The sequence below is a fragment of the Oncorhynchus gorbuscha genome, linkage group LG02 (genome assembly GCF_021184085.1).
Source record: "Oncorhynchus gorbuscha isolate QuinsamMale2020 ecotype Even-year linkage group LG02, OgorEven_v1.0, whole genome shotgun sequence".
Lineage (NCBI taxonomy): Eukaryota > Metazoa > Chordata > Actinopteri > Salmoniformes > Salmonidae > Oncorhynchus > Oncorhynchus gorbuscha.
In genome coordinates, this window is record NC_060174.1 from 5,157,181 (window position 1) to 5,179,449 (window position 22,269).

The 22,269-nt window shown below is 46.0% G+C and overlaps 1 protein-coding gene across 15 annotated transcripts in view; it reads right to left on the reverse strand.

The window, feature by feature from the left end:
- The window catches only part of LOC123996431 (kinesin-like protein KIF1A), a 154,533-nt gene that overhangs the window by 130,451 nt on the left and 1,813 nt on the right, over nucleotides 1–22,269 (reverse strand). For all 15 annotated transcript variants that reach the window (XM_046299901.1, XM_046299892.1, XM_046299882.1 and 12 more), the window contains exon 2: nucleotides 8,880–9,071. In XM_046299901.1, the coding sequence (XP_046155857.1) occupies nucleotides 8,880–8,985 (106 nt within the window). In that variant the 5' untranslated portion in view covers nucleotides 8,986–9,071. The remainder of the gene's footprint in view (nucleotides 1–8,879; nucleotides 9,072–22,269) is intronic.

Consider the following 22,269-nt stretch of genomic DNA (forward strand, 5'->3'; position numbering starts at 1 on the left):
TGTCCCATCAATGCTGTCCCATCAATGCTGTCCCATCCATGCAGTCCCATCCATGCTGTCCCATCCATGCTGTCCCATCTATGCTGTCCCATCTATGCTGTCCCATCAATGCTGTCCCATCAATGCTGTCCCATCCATGCTGTCCCATCAATGCTGTCCCATCCATACTGTCCCATCAATGCTGTCCCATCAATGCGGTCCCATCTATCCTGTCCCATCAATGCTGTCCCATCAATGCTGTCCCATCCATGCTGTCCCATCCATGCTGTCCCATCAATGCTGTCCCATCAATGCTGTCCCATCCATGCTGTCCCATCAATGCTGTCCCATCCATGCTGTCCCATCCATGCTGTCCCATCAATGCTGTCCCATCCATGATGTCCCATCCATGCTGTCCCATCCATGCTGTCCCATCCATGCTGTCCCATCCATGATGTCCCATCCATGCTGTCCCATCCATGCTGTCCCATCCAAAAAAAGTAAGTCTGAGGAGGGTTTAGAATGCTGCTGATTTTAAGGTAAACTTCTTGTAAACACAGTGAAATTGAAATGGTTTAAGTTAAGTGGATGTGTTTTTGATGACATGGTACATTTCATTGTTGCCGTAAGTTAACAGAGAGGTCACAGACAGGTCACGGTGAGGTCACGGTGAGGTTACAGAGAGAAAGACAGCTGTGACTGCACCCAGCTACATTCAGAGGTGAGAGAGAGATCGTCTCCTGAGATGAGATGACACGGGAAATGCCCCTGGCACAGCAAACAGAATGTTCTTGTAGGTAATCTTGCGTTGAAAATCAATTATGTGCCCCGCTTGGTCCATCGAACTCCCATGAACCCACCCATCTGTATTTTGTGCTGCAAAGGAGCTGATTGGTCCACCGAACTCCCATGAACCCCCCCCCATCTGTATTCTGTGCTGCAAAGGAGCTGATTGGTCCCCGAACTCCCATGAACCCCCACATCTGTATTCTGTGCTGCAAAGGAGCAATGTTATCCCTCTCTCTCTATTGGTTAAGATGCAGAGATGGCCGTCCCTCCCTCTCTCTCTATTGGTTAAGATGCAGAGATGACCGTCCCTCCCTCTCTCTCTATTGGTTAAGTGGCAGAGATGGCTGTCCCTCCCTCTCTCTCTATTGGTTAAGATGCAGAGATGGCAGTCCCTCCCTCTCTCTCTATTGGTTAAGATGCAGAGATGACCGTCCCTCCCTCTCTCTCTATTGGTTAAGATGCAGAGATGGCTGTCCCTCCCTCTCTCTCTATTGGTTAAAATGCAGAGATGACCTTCCCTCCCTCTCTCTCTATTGGTTAAGTGGCAGAGATGGCTGTCCCTCCCTCTCTCTCTATTGGTTAAAATGCAAAGATGACCGTCCCTCCCTCTCTCTCTATTGGTTAAGATGAGGAGATGGCAGTCCCTCCCTCTCTCTCTATTGGTTAAGATGCAGAGATGGCCGTCCCTCCCTCTCTCTCTATTGGTTAAGATGCAGAGATGGCCGACCCTCCCTCTCTCTCTATTGGTTAAGATGAGGAGATGGCCGTCCCTCCCTCTCTCTCTATTGGTTAAGATGAGGAGATGGCCGTCCCTCCCTCTCTCTATTGGTTAAGATGCAGAGATGGCCGTCCCTCCCTCTCTCTCTATTGGTTAAGATGCAGAGATGGCCGTCCCTCCCTCTCTCTCTATTGGTTAAGATGCAGAGATGGCCGTCCCTCCCTCTCTCTCTATTGGTTAAGATGCAGAGATGGCCGTCCCTCCCTCTCTCTCTATTGGTTAAGATGCAGAGATGGCCGTCCCTCCCTCTCTCTCTATTGGTTAAGATGCAGAGATGGCCGTCCCTCCCTCTCTCTCTATTGGTTAAGATGCAGATATGGCCGTCCCTCCCTCTCTCTCTATTGGTTAAGATGCAGAGATGGCCGTCCCTCCCTCTCTCTCTATCGGTTAAGATGCAGAGATGGCCGTCCCTCCCTCTCTCTCTATTGGTTAAGATGCAGAGATGGCCGTCCCTCCCTCTCTCTCTATTGGTTAAGATGCAGAGATGGCAGTCCCTCCCTCTCTCTCTATTGGTTAAGATGCAGAGATGGCAGTCCCTCCCTCTCTCTCTATTGGTTAAGATGAGGAGATGGCTGTCCCTCCCTCTCTCTCTATTGGTTAAGTGGCAGAGATGACCGTCCCTCCCTCTCTCTCTATTGGTTAAGATGAGATGACCGTCCCTCCCTCTCTCTCTATTGGTTAAGATGCAGAGATGGCCGTCCCTCCCTCTCTCTCTATTGGTTAAGATGAGGAGATGGCCGTCCCTCCCTCTCTCTCTATTGGTTAAGATGCAGAGATGGCTGTCCCTCCCTCTCTCTCTATTGGTTAAGATGAGGAGATGGCCGTCCCTCCCTCTCTATTGGTTAAGATGCAGAGATGGCAGTCCCTCCCTCTCTCTCTATTGGTTAAGATGCAGAGATGACCGTCCCTCCCTCTCTCTCTATTGGTTAAGATGAGGAGATGGCTGTCCCTCCCTCTCTCTCTATTGGTTAAGATGCAGAGATGGCCGTCCTTCCCTCTCTCTATTGGTTAAGTGGCAGAGATGGCCGTCCTTCCCTCTCTCTATTGGTTAAGATGCAGAGATGGCCGTCCTTCCCTCTCTCTATTGGTTAAGTGGCAGAGATGGCCGTCCCTCCCTCTCTCTCTATTGGTTAAGTGGCAGAGACATAGGCCAGTGCCATATGACAGGGTCTATAGGGCTGGTCATAGCTACTGTAAGAAGGGCCTATAGGGCTGGTCATAGCTACTGTAAGAATGGCCTATAGGGCTGGTCATAGCTACTGTAAGAAGGGCCTATAGGGCTGGTCATAGCTACTGTAAGAAGGGCCTATAGGGCTGGTCATAGCCACTGTAAGAAGGGCCTATAGGGCTGGTCATAGCTACTGTAAGGGCCTATAGAGCTGGTCATATCTACTGTAAGAAGGGCCTATAGGGCTGGTCATAGCTACTGTAAGAAGAGCCTATAGCGCTGGTCATAGCTACTGTAAGAAGGGCCTATAGGACTGGTCATAGCTACTGTAAGAAGGGCCTATAGGGCTGGTCATAGCTACTGTAAGAAGAGCCTATAGGGCTGGTCATAGCTACTTTAAGAAGGGCCTATAGGGCTGGTCATAGTTACAGTAAGAATGGCCTATAGGGCTGGTCATAGCTACTGTAAGAAGGGCCTATAGGGCTGGTCATAGCTACTGTAAGAAGGGCCTATAGGGCTGGTCATAGCTACTGTAAGAAGGGCCTATAGAGCTGGTCATATCTACTGTAAGAAGGGCCTATAGGGCTGGTCATAGCTACTGTAAGAAGAGCCTATAGCGCTGGTCATAGCTACTGTAAGAAGGGCCTATAGGGCTGGTCATAGCTACTGTAAGAAGAGCCTATAGGGCTGGTCATAGCTACTTTAAGAAGGGCCTATAGGGCTGGTCATAGTTACTGTAAGAATGGCCTATAGGGCTGGTCATAGCTACTGTAAGAAGGGCCTATAGGGCTGGTCATAGCTACTGTAAGAAGGGCCTATAGGGCTGGTCATAGCTACTGTAAGAAGGGCCTATAGGGCTGGTCATAGCTACTGTAAGAAGGGCCTATAGGGCTGGTCATAGCTACTGTAAGAAGAGCCTATAGGGCTGGTCATAGCTACTGTAAGAAGGGCCTATAGGGCTGGTCATAGCTACTGTAAGAAGGACCTATAGGGCTGGTCATATCTACTGTAAGAAGGGCTTATAGGGCTGGTCATAGCTACTGTAAGAAGGGCCTATAGGGCTGGTCATATCTACTGTAAGAAGAGCCTATAGGGCTGGTCATAGCTACTGTAAGAAGAGCCTATAGGGCTGGTCATAGCTACTGTAAGAAGAGCCTATAGGGCTGGTCATATCTACTGTAAGAAGGGCCTATAGGGCTGGTCATAGCTACTGTAAGAAGAGCCTATAGGGCTGGTCATATCTACTGTAAGAAGGGCCTATAGGGCTGGTCATATCTACTGTAAGAAGAGCCTATAGGGCTGGTCATAGCTACTGTAAGAAGGGCCTATAGGGCTGGTCATAGCTACTGTAAGAAGGACCTATAGGGCTGGTCATATCTACTGTAAGAAGGGCTTATAGGGCTGGTCATAGCTACTGTAAGAAGAGCCTATAGGGCTGGTCATAGCTACTGTAAGAAGAGCTTATAGGGCTGGTCATAGTTACTGTAAAAAGAGCCTATAGGGCTGGTCATATCTACTGTAAGAAGAGCCTATAGGGCTGGTCATAGCTACTGTAAGAAGAGCCTATAGGGCTGGTCATAGCTACTGTAAGAAGAGCCTATAGGGCTGGTCATATCTACTGTAAGAAGGGCCTATAGGGCTGGTCATATCTACTGTAAGAAGAGCCTATAGGGCTGGTCATAGCTACTGTAAGAAGGGCCTATAGGGCTGGTCATAGCTACTGTAAGAAGGGCCTATAGGGCTGGTCATAGCTACTGTAAGAAGAGCCTATAGGGCTGGTCATAGCTACTGTAAGAAGGGCCTATAGGGCTGGTCATATCTACTGTAAGAAGAGCCTATAGGGCTGGTCATAGCTACTGTAAGAAGGGCCTATAGGGCTGGTCATAGTTACTGTAAGAAGAGCCTATAGGGCTGGTCATATCTACTGTAAGAAGGGCCTATAGGGCTGGTCATAGCTACTGTAAATCAAATCAAATCAAATCAAATCAAATTTTATTTGTCACATACACATGGTTAGCAGATGTTAATGCGAGTGTAGCGAAATGCTTGTGCTTCTAGTTCCGACAATGCATAGCTTTGTAAGCTACTGTAAGAAGGGCCTATAGGGCTGGTCATAGCTACTGTAAGAAGAGCTTATAGGACTGGTCATAGCTACTGTAAGAAGAGCCTATAGGGCTGGTCATATCTACTGTAAGAAGGGCCTATAGGGCTGGTCATAGCTACTGTAAGAAGGGCCTATAGGGCTGGTCATAGCTACTGTAAGAAGAGCCTATAGGGCTGGTCATAGCTACTGTAAGAAGGGCCTATAGGGCTGGTCATAGCTACTGTAAATCAAATCAAATCAAATCAAATTGTATTTGTCACATACACATGGTTAGCAGATGTTAATGCGAGTGTAGCGAAATGCTTGTGCTTCTAGTTCCGACAATGCATAGCTTTGTAAGCTACTGTAAGAAGGGCCTATAGGGCTGGTCATAGCTACTGTAAGAAGAGCTTATAGGACTGGTCATAGTTACTGTAAAAAGAGCCTATAGGGCTGGTCATATCTACTGTAAGAAGAGCCTATAGGGCTGGTCATAGCTACTGTAAGAAGAGCCTATAGGGCTGGTCATAGCTACTGTAAGAAGAGCCTATAGGGCTGGTCATAGCTACTGTAAGAAGAGCCTATAGGGCTGGTCATAGTTACTGTAAGAAGGGCCTATAGGGCTGGTCATATCTACTGTAAGAAGAGCCTATAGGGCTGGTCATATCTACTGTAAGAAGGGCCTATAGGTACTCCATCCTTAGATACTCTATACTGAACAGATATAAAACATTAGCTAATATACCTATAAACTCTATACGGGCTAAATCTCCTCTCCCGTAATACTCAGCAGGTTGACGTTTATTGTCATGAATCTTGTCCTGAAGGCAGAACTGAGCGATTTACCCTTAGATAGGCCAGCTGCAAAGTCAAAATTAGCAATATTTTATATTGGCTATAAAATTTGTGAAAACCAAAATGAACTTTTCGGTCTTCATTTAAGGTTAGGGTTAGGCATTAGGATTAGCAGTGTGATTAAGGTTTGGATTAGAATTAGGATTAAAAATCAGATTTTATGACTTTGTGGCTGTGCCAGCTAGTGACCACTCTCTACAGAGCTGCCTCCAGAACAACAGTCATGAGGGGGAAAACGCCAACCTGCCTATACTGACTGTGTTGTCCTCAAGCCTCCTCTCCTATGTTAACAATACGTTCCCATAATGAAGCCATGCTATTTCTGTACCAAAACATATTCAACATATTTACATGATCAAATATGAGATAGGATTACATTTTGTTATTTTGTTTCTGTCGGATAATACCCCCCAAAAATGGGCTATAACGGACTAACATTTGATTTGGAGTCGATGACAATGTAATACATAAAAGACGATAAACCACAACTTAAAGCAATCCACATATTTAACCATGGATCACGTTCTGATTGGCCAGTGAGGGGGTCAAACCTTGACACACCTTCAACTTGTTTATTCATCAAAACTCCGCCTTTTCACAGCTACTTTTTCACAGCTACTGCGCCCATAATTCCGGTTGTGAAAATAGCAGAGATATTTCTGACACACCCCCGAACTCATAGTGCTATCACCAGCCCTTAGATGTACAATTGTGTTTGTTGAAATACAACCCCAAGGCTTTACCTACTACACCCCCCGACCTTTCCAATACTCCTTTCCTCTACACCCCCTGGCCATTCCAATACTCCTTTCCTCTATACCCCCCGACCTTTCCAATACTCCTTTCCTCTACACCCCCTGACCTTTCCAATACTCCTTTCCTCTACACCCCCTGGCCATTCCAATACTCCTTTTCTCTACACCCCCTGACCTTTCCAATACTCCTTTCCTCTACACCCCTGGCCATTCCAATACTCCTTTCCTCTACACCCCCTGACCTTTCCAATACTCCTTTCCTCTACACCCCCTGGCCTTTCCAATACTCCTTTCCTCTACACCCCTGACCTTTCCAATACTCCTTTCCTCTACACCCCCTGGCCATTCCAATACTCCTTTCCTCTACACCCCTGACCTTTCCAATACTCCTTTCCTCTACACCCCCTGGCCATTCCAATACTCCTTTCCTCTACACCCCATGACCTTTCCAATACTCCTTTCCTCTACACCCCATGACCTTTCCAATACTCCTTTCCTCTACACCCCATGACCTTTCCAATACTCCTTTCCTCTACACCCCCATGACCTTTCCAATACTCCTTTCCTCGACACCCCCCTGACCTTTCCAATACTCCTTTCCTCTACACCCCCTGACCTTTCCAATACTCCTTTCCTCTACACCCCCTGGCCTTTCCAATACTCCTTTTCTCTACACTCTCTCTTTTCTCTACACCCCCTGACCTGGTATTTTGACTCGAGCCAGCCATGACATGAAGAAGGCTAGGGAACGGGGACTTGGTATTTTGACTCGAGCCAGCCATGACATGAAGAAGGCTAGGGAACAGGGACTTGGTTTTTTGACTCGAGCCAGTCATGACATGAAGAAGGATAGGGAACGGGGAGGTGGCGGGGGGGGGGGGGTGGATAAGCTAAATTAGGCCATATGCTAAATATTTTAGGGAAGCTAATCTATTATTGACCAATGGCTGCACCTTACTGAACTGGCTGGATATCAAGTCTCTCTGCAGTCTCCCTAACGCCATGGCTAAGACTTCTCTTAATAACCTGGGATCTCAAGAAACCAGGCCCGGACAATGGACAAGAGAGAGGTGACCGACCAATCAAAATGCTTCCAGACTCCAGCCGTAATAAATCCCTCAAACCCCCCCCCCCCCAAAGTAATTTGTGGTGTCTCCCAGGTTCTTTCTAGCCTAGCCATACCATGAACATTGATCCATTTTTTCTAACTGTACAATGGTATAGCAACACACATGCAACTCACATGCAACACACATGCAACACACATGCAAGCTACACTAGCATAGGCAATAACATTGTACTGCTTCCATTCCCAAAATATAATCATTTTTATTGTACAATTCTAACCATATGAAAACCAATCTATTAAAAGAGAGAAACCCGTACGTACAGTTCAACAACCACCCTCAGAAAGTGAAAATCACATGACCTAATTCCTCCACATTTACACGAACGAGGAAAGGAAACCGCAAATGAATGGCAGGTCAGATTTGTTCCTTTGTTTCCCGTAATTGACTGTTCAGTGAAAGGCTGTCTGAGGGCACCGTGGAGGCATAATAACGTGTGTGTGTGTGTGTGTGTGTGTGTGTGTGTGTGTGTGTGTGTGTGTGTGTGTGTGTGTGTGTGTGTGTGTGTGTGTGTGTGTGTGTGTGTGTGTGTGTGTGTGTGTGTGTGTGTGTGTGTGTGTGTGTGTGTGTGTGTGTAATCTGGCTGGCTGAACACTGTGGAGTCATAGCATTAAAAACAAAATGGCTGCCTTCCTTTGTGATTCAGTTTTAACATCGTATATGTAAGTGTGAAAGAATATTTAACAACATTGTTCAAATCAAATCAAAATGTTTTATTTGTCACATACACATGGTTAGCAGATGTTAATGCGAGTGTAGCGAAATGCTTGTGCTTCTAGTTCCGACAATGCAGTGATAACCAACAAGTAATCTAGCTAACAATTCCAAAACTACTACGTTATAGACACAAGTGTAAGGGGATAAAGAATATGTACATAAAGATATATGAGTGAGTGATGGTACAGAGCGGCATTACTGTAGTAATGACAGTGTTATTTTACACAGTGTGTGTGTGTGATGTGTGTGTGTGTGTGTGTGTGTGTGTGTGTGTGTGTGTGTGTGTGTGTGTGTGTGTGTGTGTGTGTGTGTGTGCGTGCGTGCGTGCGTGCGTGCATGCGTGCGTGCGTGCGTGCGTGCGTGCGTGTGTGTGTGTGTGACGTGTGTGTGTCTGTGTGTGTGTGTTTGTGTGTGTGTGACACGTGTCTGTGTGTGTGTGTCTGTGTGTGACGTGCGTGTGTGTCTGTGTGTCTGTTTCTGTGTGTGTGTGTGTGTGTGTGTGTGTGTGTGTGTGTGTGTGTGTGTGTGTGTGTGTGTGTGTGTGTGTGTGTGTGTGTGTGTGTGTGTGTGTGTGTGTGTGTGTGTGTGTGTGTGTGTGTGTGTGTGTGTGTGTGTGTGTGATACTCACTGGTTGTGTTTCCTGACATCTGGATGATGCATTTGCTGTCCTTCCCCATCTCTCTGGAGTTGAAGGGGCGGACCCGCACCGCCACCTTCACAGAGGCCCCGGACATGGTGCCTCCTGCCTGGGACCTGCCTGCTCGGAAAGCCTCTCGAAACGAGCCCAAACACAGAGTCCGGGAGACGGGTATAGCAACACCTGAAATAGAAGAAGAAGAGTCCTGCTTAATTTTGAAGTGCATCAAGGCTTTATAAAGCCTTCATATAGACTTCATAAGCACGACATAGATGCTTCACAATTGAAATTACTGGTAGCTTTAGGTATTGCCGAAGTTATTTATCTAGAGAATTAAGGACATTGATGTTTCTGCAATGATGCATTTACATGGGGCTCCTGAGAGGCTCAGCGGTCTAAGACACTGCATCTCAGTGCTAGAGGCGTCACTACAGACCCTGGTTCGATTCCGGGCTGTATCACAACTGGCCGTGATCGGGAGGCCCAAGAGGGCGGCGTACAATTGGCCCAGCGTCGTCCGTATTAGGGGAGGTTTTGGCCCAGGGGTAGGCTGTCATTGTAAAATAAGAATTTGTTCTTAACTGACTTGCCTAGTTAAATAAAACGTTTTAATTAAAAAAAATAATAATAATAATATATGCCATTTAGCAGACGCTTTTATCCAAAGCGACTTACAGTCATGTGTGCATACATTCTACGTATGGGTGGTCCCGGGGATCGAACCCACTACCCTGGCGTTACAAGCGCCATGCTCTACCAACTGAGCTACAGAAGGACCAATAATAACCATGGCACTACTTTCCATGGCAGCCATATTAGCTCCTCACGGGCAATATTGACCAATTGCTGCTCACATAATTTTCTGAATTTAAACAATGCTATGTACAAGACTGCAAATACATTAATGGATAAATGGAATGCTAGATAAAAGTTACTAACATGGCATCCATTTTAAAAGTTGGCCCAACTCTCTAAATATGACCCTGGGTATCGCTAGTACAAATGTCTTCGTTGTTACTATTTAAGGCAGGGGAGTAAATTTTGTTTTAGAAGTGGGGAGGGGGGACCGTTGGAATTTCAGAATGTGGGGGGGGGACCGTTGGAATTTCAGAATGTGGGGGGACCGGGAATTTCAGAATGTGGGGGGGGACCGTTGGAATTTCAGAATGTGGGGGGGACCGTTGGAATTTCAGAATGTGGGGGTGGGACCGTTGGAATTTCAGAATGGGGGGGACCGTTGGAATTTCAGAATGTGGGGGTGGGACCGTTGGAATTTCAGAATGTGGGGGGGACTGTTGGAATTTCAGAATGTGTGGGGGGACCGTTGGAATTTCAGAATGTGGGGGGACCGTTGGAATTTCAGAATGTGGGGGGACCGTTGGAATTTCAGAATGTGGGGGGGGACCGTTGGAATTTCAGAATGTGGGGGTGGGACCGTTGGAATTTCAGAATGTGGGGGGGACCGTTGGAATTTCAGAATGTGGGGGGGGGGCATGTGTATAAACCCTACAATTGGTTTTCCAAATGAATAAGGATCCCCACTGAATGACATACAACAAGGCAACACTAAACATGTCGTCCCCCATGTGGATGCGTCTGATTCGTTCAGTCATCCCTACCAGGGATTAGAATGCGGTTTTGGAACGAAAGACGAAAATAAGGTCAGAGGTTAAACACAGACTTAGATCTTATATGTTGTTGTTCTATGAGATAATATCAATCAGTTAACATGACCTTACTGTGATTTATGTGTTTTAAAGATTCACCCAAAAAATACATTAGGTGACGTAGGTTAATTCATAGAACAAACCCCCCCCCCCCCCCAAAAAAAAACCCGTTATTTTTCCTCATGGACTTTTTCCAACTAACCATGGCGGAGTTAGTGCCAACAGAAAGACGCCTGACAATTTGTCTCTTTTGAACATTGAGATTGTCAAAATGCCAGTGTCTTTGGCAATGAGTGGAATGTTATCTAAAGACATTTCTCAGAATAGAAGGCAGTCGGGAGGAGGCAAGATCAGGTGGCACCATTCTAGCCAATGAGATGGCAGATATGCGTGTGAACAACAGGCACAACTCTGATACAGTTGCCAGGATGTAACTCCAATTTACCAGTACACTCAGTTCATTCAACCTAACAACTACGAAATCTATATATTCTAGCAAATAAGCCATACAAATGTTTGTTAACCAAGTTTGACACTCTCCACACAAAACCATTTATGGTCCCATTTGTCTCTCTCGTTGCGTCTCTTCCTCTCTGGTCTGACTCACAAATTACTATAGCTCCAGCCTTGGGCCAATCAGTGTCATTTTGTAAATGACAGATCTCTATGACAAGATACGTCATTCACCCAAGTTTTGTCAAAATACGACGAGTGCTGTCTGAGATATCTCGTGTGACTAGCGCGTGACTAGCGTGTGACTAGCGTGTGACTAGCGTGTGACTAGCGTGGCACTAGCGTGTGACTGGCGTGTGACTAGCTGGCGTGTGACTAGCGTGTGACCAGCGTGTGACTAGCGTGTGACTAGCGTGAGACTGGCGTGTGACTGGCGTGTGACTAGCGTGTCACTAGCGTGTGACTGGCGTGTGACTAGCGTGTGACTAGCGTGTGACCAGCGAGCGACTAGCGTGTGAACGAAAGGGCAGGCGAACGGAGGACGGTGACCAATCCATCGACAACAAAGTAAGTATTAAGTATCATTGTCGCGTCTCTATGATGTGTTCACCACTAACCTGCCAGTCTGCGTCCCAAAAGGAACCATATTCCCTACATAGTGCACTACTTTAGAAACATCACAGATTACAGAGCCCTTCTGCTGTGAATCCATTAAGATAAAACCCGAAGTGGGGATATTGATACAGGAAGCCTCTCTACTGGAAGCACAAAGCTTGACATCAGTTCAGCTTTAGGATAAGATGTTAGCTAAGATCTGAGACCACTAAAACTGTAGACTCCCTCCCACTGCTCTGTCCATCCATATCACTATGGAAACCTGCTCCTCCGAGAGTCATCAAGCACTCTGAAATCTATAATCTCATTTAAGGGAGATAACACTGAACTGTAAGACAGCAGAGAGAAAGAGAAAGAGACAGTAACCGAGAGAGACAGCAACAGAGAGACAGGAAAGATAGAGAGAGAGAGACAGCAACAGAGAGACAGAGACAGAGACAGAGAGAGAGAGAGAGAGAGAGAGAGAGAGAGAGAGAGAGAGAGAGAGAGAGAGAGAGAGAGAGAGAGAGAGGAGAGAGACAGAAGAGACATTGTGACAACTGGACCTGTGTAATCTCACAAAACAAATCTTCGGTGAGTTGACCAGGTACTTGATTTGTGTTTATGTTAATCGTCAGTCACAACAGACTTGAACCTGTCATTCAATTTAATCAATATGTGTACAAACAAGGCCTCACACCCCCTGGTCCAGACCCCCACCAGTGGGCTACAATAGAGGGGCCTGACTGTGTGGCTGTCTCATGAAAGGAGCATGCATGGTCAGCTCCAGCCGAGAGGAGATGGGAACCTCGTCTAGCGACAACAATAGAAGTGCAGCCACAGCTGAATGACAGGCCGCTCCCTAGGATTACCCTGGACCAATGACACAGAGGCAGACCAGTCAGTCAGTCAATCAGTCTGTCACCCTGGACCAATGACACAGAGACAGACCAGTCAGTCACCCTGGACCAATGACACAGAGGCAGACCAGTCAGTCACCCTGGACCAATGACACAGAGACAGACCAGTCAGTCACCCTGGACCAATGACACAGAGACAGACCAGTCTGTCACCCTGGACCAATGACACAGAGACAGACCAGTCAGTCAATCAGTCAGTCTGTCACCCTGGACCAATGACACAGAGACAGATCAGTCTGTCACCCTGGACCAATGACACAGAGACAGACCAGTCAGTCAGTCCCTGGACCAATGACAGACAGACCAGACAGACCAGTCAGTCTGTCCCTGGACCAATGACACAGAGGCAGACCAGTCAGTCAATCAGTCAGTCAGTCACCCTGGACCAATGACACAGAGACAGACCAGTCAGTCACCCTGGACCAATGACACAGAGGCAGACCAGTCAGTCACCCTGGACCAATGACACAGAGACAGACCAGTCAGTCACCCTGGACCAATGACACAGAGACAGACCAGTCAGTCACCCTGGACCAATGACACAGAGGCAGACCAGTCAGTCAATCAGTCAGTCTGTCACCCTGGACCAATGACACAGAGACAGACCAGTCAGTCACCCTGGACCAATGACACAGAGACAGACCAGTCAGTCACCCTGGACCAATGACACAGAGACAGACCAGTCAGTCACCCTGGACCAATGACACAGAGACAGACCAGTCAGTCACCCTGGACCAATGACACAGAGGCAGACCAGTCAGTCACCCTGGACCAATGACACAGAGACAGACCAGTCAGTCACCCTGGACCAATGACACAGAGGCAGACCAGTCAGTCACCCTGGACCAATGACACAGAGACAGACCAGTCAGTCACCCTGGACCAATGACACAGAGACAGACCAGTCAGTCACCCTGGACCAATGACACAGAGACAGACCAGTCAGTCACCCTGGACCAATGACACAGAGGCAGACCAGTCAGTCACCCTGGACCAATGACACAGAGACAGACAGATCAGTCAGTCACCCTGGACCAATGACACAGAGACAGATCAGTCAGTCACCCTGGACCAATGACACAGAGACAGACCAGTCAGTCACCCTGGACCAATGACACAGAGACAGATCAGTCAGTCACCCTGGACCAATGACACAGAGACAGACCAGTCAGTCAATCAGTCAGTCTGTCACCCTGGACCAATGACACAGAGACAGATCAGTCTGTCACCCTGGACCAATGACACAGAGACAGACCAGTCAGTCACCCTGGACCAATGACACAGACAGACCACAGAGTCAGTCTGTCACCCTGGACCAATGACACAGAGACAGACAGACCAGTCTGTCACCCTGGACCAATGACACAGAGACAGTCAATCAGTCAGTCTGTCACCCTGGACCAATGACACAGAGACAGACCAGTCAGTCACCCTGGACCAATGACACAGAGACAGACCAGTCAGTCACCCTGGACCAATGACACAGAGACAGACCAGTCTGTCACCCTGGACCAATGACACAGAGACAGACCAGTCAATCAGTCTGTCACCCTGGACCAATGACACAGAGCAGCAGACCAGTCAGTCTGTCACCCTGGACCAATGACACAGAGACAGACCAGACCAGTCAGTCTGTCACCCTGGACCAATGACACAGAGACAGACCAGTCAGTCAATCAGTCAGTCACCCTGGACCAATGACACAGAGACAGACCAGTCACCCTGGACCAATGACACAGAGACAATCAGTCAAGTCTGTCACCCTGGACCAATGACACAGAGACAGACAGAGTCAGTCAATCAGTCTGTCACCCTGGACCAATGACACAGAGACAGACCAGTCAGTCACCCTGGACCAATGACACAGAGACAGACCAGTCAGTCACCCTGGACCAATGACACAGAGACAGACCAGTCAGTCAATCAGTCAGTCTGTCACCCTGGACCAATGACACAGAGACAGATCAGTCTGTCACCCTGGTCCAATGACACAGAGACAGACCAGTCAGTCACCCTGGACCAATGACACAGAGACAGACCAGTCAGTCAATCAGTCAGTCTGTCACCCTGGACCAATGACACAGAGACAGATCAGTCAGTCAGTCAATCCTGTCCAATGGACACAGAGCAGATCAGTCAGTCAATCAGTCAGTCTGTCACCCTGGACCAATGACACAGAGACAGACCAGTCAGTCAATCAGTCAGTCTGTCACCCTGGACCAATGACACAGAGACAGACCAGTCTGTCACCCTGGTCTGTCACAGAGACAGACCAGTCAGTCAATCAGTCAGTCTGTCACCCTGGACCAATGACACAGAGACAGACCAGTCAGTCAATCAGTCAGTCTGTCACCCTGGACCAATGACACAGAGACAGATCAGTCTGTCACCCTGGTCCAATGACACAGAGACAGACCAGTCAGTCAATCAGTCAGTCTGTCACCCTGGACCAATGACACAGAGACAGACCAGTCAGTCAATCAGTCAGTCTGTCACCCTGGACCAATGACACAGAGACAGACCAGTCAGTCAATCAGTCAGTCAGTCACCCTGGACCAATGACACAGAGACAGACCAGTCAGTCACCCTGGACCAATGACACAGAGACAGACCAGTCAGTCAATCAGTCAGTCTGTCACCCTGGACCAATGACACAGAGACAGACCAGTCAGTCAATCAGTCAGTCTGTCACCCTGGACCAATGACAGACCAGAGTCAATCAGTCAGTCTGTCACCCTGGTCCAATGACACAGAGACAGACCAGTCAGTCATCCTGGACCAATGACACAGAGACAGACCAGTCAGTCAATCAGTCAGTCTGTCACCCTGGACCAATGACACAGAGACAGATCAGTCTGTCACCCTGGTCCAATGACACAGAGACAGACCAGTCAGTCACCCTGGACCAATGACACAGAGACAGACCAGTCAGTCAATCAGTCAGTCTGTCACCCTGGACCAATGACACAGAGACAGACTAGTCAGTCAGTCAATCAGTCTGTCACCCTGGACCAATGACACAGAGGCAGATCAGTCAGTCAATCAGTCAGTCTGTCACCCTGGACCAATGACACAGAGACAGACCAGTCAGTCAATCAGTCAGTCTGTCACCCTGGACCAATGACACAGAGACAGACCAGTCAGTCACCCTGGACCAATGACACAGAGACAGACCAGTCAGTCAATCAGTCAGTCTGTCACCCTGGTCCAATGACACAGAGACAGACCAGTCAGTCAGTCAATCAGTCTGTCACCCTGGACCAATGACACAGAGACAGACCAGTCAGTCAGTCAATCAGTCAGTCAGTCACACTGGTCCAATGACACAGAGACAGACTAGTCAGTCAGTCAGCCAGCCAGTCAGCCAGTCAGCCAGTCAGCCATCCAGTCAGTCAGCCAGCCAGCCAGTCAGTCAGCCAGTCAGCCAGTCAGTCAGCCAGTCAGCCAGTCAGTCAGCCAGCCAGTCAGCCAGTCAGTCAGCCAGCCAGCCAGCCAGCCAGTCAGTCAGTCAGCCAGTCAGTCAGTCAGTCAGTCAGTCAGTCAGTCAGCCAGTTAGCCAGTCAGTCAGTCACACTGGCCCAATAAAGGTGACCATATGCTTCTCAGCCAAAGCAGTTTGGAAGAGGTTGTGCACGTTTTATGGCCGATTTTGTTCGTTTTGGACTGTGATTAGTTTTTTTCGGACTGTTCAGGCACACTACATGTTTTCTAGAGACAAGCTGAAGTCATTGTCCCTTTGTCTGTGATTGGGCAAGAGTAGGGATTGTTCAATTAAATACAGGAGCTATAGGAGACCACAGGAGCTATAGGAGATATAGGAGAATACAGGAGCTATAGGAGATATAGGAGAATACAGGAGCTATAGGAGACCACAGGACCTATAGGAGATATAGGAGACCACAGGAGCTATAGGAGATATAGGAGAATACAGGAGCTATAGGAGATATATTATAATACAGGAGCTATAGGAGAATACAGGAGCTATAGGAGATATAGGAGAATACAGGAGCTATTGGAGACCACAGGAGCTATAGGAGAATACAGGAGCTATAGGAGAATACAGGAGATATAGGAGACCACAGGAGCTATAGGAGATATAGGAGAATACAGGAGCTATAGGAGAATACAGGAGCTATAGGATATATAGGAGAATACAGGAGCTATAGGAGACCACAGGAGCTATAGGAGATATAGGAGAATACAGGAGCTATAGGAGAATACAGGAGCTATATGAGATATAGGAGAATACAGGAGCTATAGGAGATATAGGAGAATACAGGAGCTATAGGAGATATAGGAGAATACAGGAGCTATAGGAGAATACAGGAGAATACAGGAGATATAGGAGAATATATGAGATATAGGGGAATAGAGGAGCTATAGGAGAATACAGGAGATATAGGAGAATACAGGAGCTATAGGAGAATACAGGAGCTATAGGAGATATAGGAGAATACAGGAGCTATAGGAGATATAGGAGAATACAGGAGCTATAGGAGAATACAGGAGAATACAGGAGATATAGGAGAATACAGGAGCTAGAGGAGAATATATGAGATATAGGAGAATAGAGGAGCTAGAGGAGAATACAGGAGATATAGGAGAATAGAGGAGATATAGGAGAATACAGGAGCTATAGGAGACCACAGGAGCTATATGAGATATAGGAGAATACAGGAGCTATAGGAGATATAGGAGAATACAGGAGCTATAGGAGAATACAGGAGAATACAGGAGATATAGGAGAATATATGAGATATAGGAGAATAGAGGAGCTAGAGGAGAATACAGGAGATATAGGAGAATAGAGGAGCTAGAGGAGAATATATGAGATATAGGAGAATAGAGGAGCTAGAGGAGAATACAGGAGATATAGGAGAATAGAGGAGCTAGAGGAGAATACAGGAGATATAGGAGAATAGAGGAGCTAGAGGAGAATACAGGAGATATAGGAGAATACAGGAGATAAAGGAGAATACAGGAGATAAAGGAGATATAGGAGATATAGGAGAATACAGGAGCTATAGGAGATATAGGATAATACAGGAGCTATAGGAGATATAGGAGAATACAGGAGATATAGGAGAATACAGGAGCTAATACAGGAGCTATAGGAGAATACAGGAGCTATAGGAGAATACAGGAGCTATAGGAGAATACAGGAGAATACAGGAGACATAGGAGAATATATGAGATATAGGGGAATAGAGGAGCTATAGGAGAATACAGGAGCTATAGGAGAATACAGGAGCTATAGGAGAATACAGGAGCTATAGGAGATATAGGAGAATACAGGAGCTATAGGAGATATAGGAGAATACAGGAGCTATAGGAGAATACAGGAGAATACAGGAGATAAAGGAGATATAGGAGATATGGGAGAATACAGGAGCTATAGGAGACCACAGGAGCTATATGAGATATAGGAGAATACAGGAGCTATAGGAGATATAGGAGAATACAGGAGCTATAGGAGAATACAGGAGAATACAGGAGATATAGGAGAATATATGAGATATAGGAGAATAGAGGAGCTAGAGGAGAATACAGGAGATATAGGAGAATAGAGGAGCTAGAGGAGAATATATGAGATATAGGAGAATAGAGGAGCTAGAGGAGAATACAGGAGATATAGGAGAATAGAGGAGCTAGAGGAGAATAAAGGAGATATAGGAGAATAGAGGAGCTAGAGGAGAATACAGGAGAGAATACAGGATAGGAGAATAGGAGATATAGGAGAATACAGGAGCTATAGGAGATATAGGATAATACAGGAGCTATAGGAGATACAGGAGAATACAGGAGATAGGAGAATAGAGGAGCTATAGGAGGAGAATACAGGAGATATAGGAGAATAGAGGAGCTATAGGAGAATACAGGAGATATAGGAGAGGAGAATACAGGAGATAAAGGAGATATAGGAGATATAGGAGAATACAGGAGCTATAGGAGATATAGGAGAATACAGGAGCTATAGGAGAATACAGGAGCTATAGGAGATATAGGAGAATACAGGAGCTATAGGAGAATACAGGAGCTATAGGAGAATACAGGAGATATAGGAGAATACAGGAGATCTAGGAGAATACAGGAGAATACAGGAGATAAAGGAGATATAGGAGATATAGGAGAATACAGGAGCTATAGGAGATATAGGAGAATACAGGAGCTATAGGAGATATAGGAGAATACAGGAGCTATAGGAGAATACAGGAGCTACAGGAGATATAGGAGAATACAGGAGAATACAGGAGCTATAGGAGATATAGGAGAATACAGGAGCTATAGCTATAGGAGATATAGGAGAATACAGGAGCTATAGGAGAATACAGGAGCTATAGGAGAATACAGGAGATATAGGAGAATACAGGAGATATAGGAGAATACAGGAGAATACAGGAGATAAAGGAGATATAGGAGATATAGGAGAATACAGGAGCTATAGGAGAATACAGGAGAATACAGGAGATATAGGAGAATATAGGAGAATACAGGAGCTACAGGAGATATAGGAGAATACAGGAGCTATAGGAGAATACAGGAGCTACAGGAGAATACAGGAGATACATGATGACAAACCATCTGAAATGATGCAATTATCTGACATAGAAGTATAAGCAGAAGAATGATAAGCCTGTAGCATATTGGGGCAGCAGGGTAGCCTTGTGGTTAGAGCGTTGGCCTAGTAACTGAAAGGTTGCAAGTTCAAATCCCCGAGCTGACAAGGTACAAATCTGTTGTTCTGCCCCTGAACAGGCAGTTAACCCACTGTTCCTAGTCTGTTATTGAAAATTAGATTTTGTTTTAACTGACTTGCCTGGTAAAATAAAATTGATAATGGCTGTAGCATATTGATGAACCTGTAGCATATTGATGAACCTGTAGCATATTCATTCAATATACACTATATATATACAAAAGTAAACCTGTAGCATATTGATGAACCCCTTCAAATTAGTGGTAAAAACTGCTTTGTCACACCAGACCAGGGTGTGTTTCCTGTATCCTGAATGGCTAATGGCCCCAGAGACCCAAAGGAGAGGTTTATAAAATAAGGACATACAGTACATAGATTCAATATACACTATATATATACTCTTCAAATTAGTGGACAAACAGTGGCAGACATAGAATGACAAACAGTGGCAATAGAATGACCCGTACCGAAGAGCCCAGTGACTTTATGATCTTGTGGCTGAATTGAAAGAAAATCTCTGCCAAAATCTTCCAAAAAGGCCTTCCCAGAAGGGAGTCTGTCATAGCGGCAAGATTTTGATCACGTAGCATCGTGTACCATTTTAACCAGTTCCCAATGGTAAATCATTACCATAACCAATTGTAACCTAGGACTATAACTATTTGACTGAGTATGGTACTAAAAAGCTGTAATTAATCATTTGAATCAGTTCCCACGTACAGTCCCACTCCCATGATGTTGTGATTTGGAATCGTAGGTCTGCCGACCCAAAATGAGAGCAAGTAGCATCTACTGTATGTCATATAATGTTAACCGCAAAATATTCCATGTAGACCTACCAGTAGTACGACCTCTCACAGTCTATAGTAGTACGACCTCTCACAGTCTATAGTAGTACAACCTCTCACAGTCTATAGTAGTACGACCTCTCACAGTCTATAGTAGTACGACCTCTCACAGTCTATAGTAGTACGACCTCTCAGTCAGTCTCTCACAGTCTATAGTAGTACGACCTCTCACAGTCTATAGTAGTACGACCTCTCACAGTCTATAGTAGTACGACCTCTCACAGTCTATAGTAGTACGACCTCTCACAGTCTATAGTAGTACAACCTCTCACAGTCTATAGTAGTACGACCTCTCACAGTCTATAGTAGTACGACCTCTCACAGTCTATAGTAGTACGACCTCTCACAGTCTATAGTAGTACGACCTCTCACAGTCTATAGTAGTACGACCTCTCACAGTCTATAGTAGTACGACCTCTCACAGTCTATAGTAGTACGACCTCTCACAGTCTATAGTAGTACGACCTCTCACAGTCTATAGTAGTACGACCTCTCACAGTCTATAGTAGTACGACCTCTCACAGTCTATAGTAGTACGACCTCTCACAGTCTATAGTAGTACGACCTCTCACAGTCTATAGTAGTACGACCTCTCACAGTCTATAGTAGTACCTGGACATATACGTGAGCTGGTGTAAATTGAGAAATCAATGCAGATTGCTTTGGTGAAATGGCGTAGATTTCATTGCAAAGGTAAAATACAGACCAATTGTGATGTGTTTTGTAGGCTGGCCGACATGCACCAGTCCAACATTATGTTTCAGCTTGGCCCATCAAACTATAAAAGGTAGAATAGAAGGTAACATCTTTTAGGAAACGTGTGTAGAAAAATGTCATTGACATAATGCATGACCTGTGGTTACGGAAGTGATAATACCAGAGAAGCCAGTGTTTGGAAGATGTGTTGACACAGGTATTGTTAGGCCTAAGACTAAATCTAAGGTTGCTACCTGAGCCGACTGGTTGTTCGTTCTATCGGTTTCGGGTTGCTAGAGACTGTGACCGAGTCATTCAGTATGTTGGTTCTGTATCTATGGACACAAGTCAGTCGTTAAGTATGTTGGTTCTGTATCTATGGACACGACTCAGTATTTTCGTTCAGTATTTTGGTTCTGTATCTATGGACACGACTCAGTCGTTCAGTATTTTGGTTCTGTATCTATGGACACGACTCAGTCGTTCAGTATTTTGGTTCTGTATCTATGGACACGACTCAGTCGTTCAGTATTTTGGTTCTGTATCTATGGACACGACTCAGTCGTTGGTTCGAAATGTTCTATAACCATACTGGCTGGCAACGTTCTTATCCCTTGCTAGCTAGCTAGCTAACTACGGCTAATTTACAGTCACGTCAAACAGTGCAGCCAGAATAACAGCAAAGTAGCTGCATCTGCATATGTTGAAGCTGTTTTATAGTGACATATATTTGGATACATCCATAACAATGAGCTAATGAGGCGCGATTTCACTTGGCATAGAAAATGCTCTTTCGTCAAGAATGTTGTTCAGAGGAGCTAGCCAAGAACACAGCTACCACAATCACTTCAAACTGAATGTAAAAAAGACTGCAAACTAACTGCACTTCCGTTTAATTTGTCCTGTTTTCTATTGACATTTTTTTGTATATATCCATCAAAAAATATTTTTTATTTTTTTAATTTTTCCTTTATTTAACAAGGCAAGTCAGTTAAGAACATATTCTTATTTTCAATGACGGCCTGGGAACAGTGGGTTAACTGCCTGTTCAGGGGCAGAATGACAGATTTGTACCTTGTCAACTCGGGGTTTTGAACTCGCAACCTTCCGGTTACTAGTCCAACGCTCTAACCACTAGGCCACGCTGCCGCCCCGGCATAAATAATGCTGATTCATGATTTCGAATGGCTGAGAAAAACAGCCTGCCTGACACATTCCGTGTTAATGCTCATGTCCCAAAACTCCCTGAGACCCTCGGAGAGTGGGGTCTGCAATTATCAATGGCGACCCGAGAGCAATTAGGGTTAAATGCCTTGCTCAAGAGCAATTAGGGTTAAATGCCTTGCTCAAGAGCAATTAGGGTTAAGTGCCTTGCTCAAGAGCAATTAGGGTTAAGTGCCTTGCTCAAGAGCAATTAGGGTTAAGTGCCTTGCTCAAGAGCAATTAGGGTTAAGTGCCTTGCTCAAGAGCAATTAGGGTTAAGTGCCTTGCTCAATAGCAATTAGG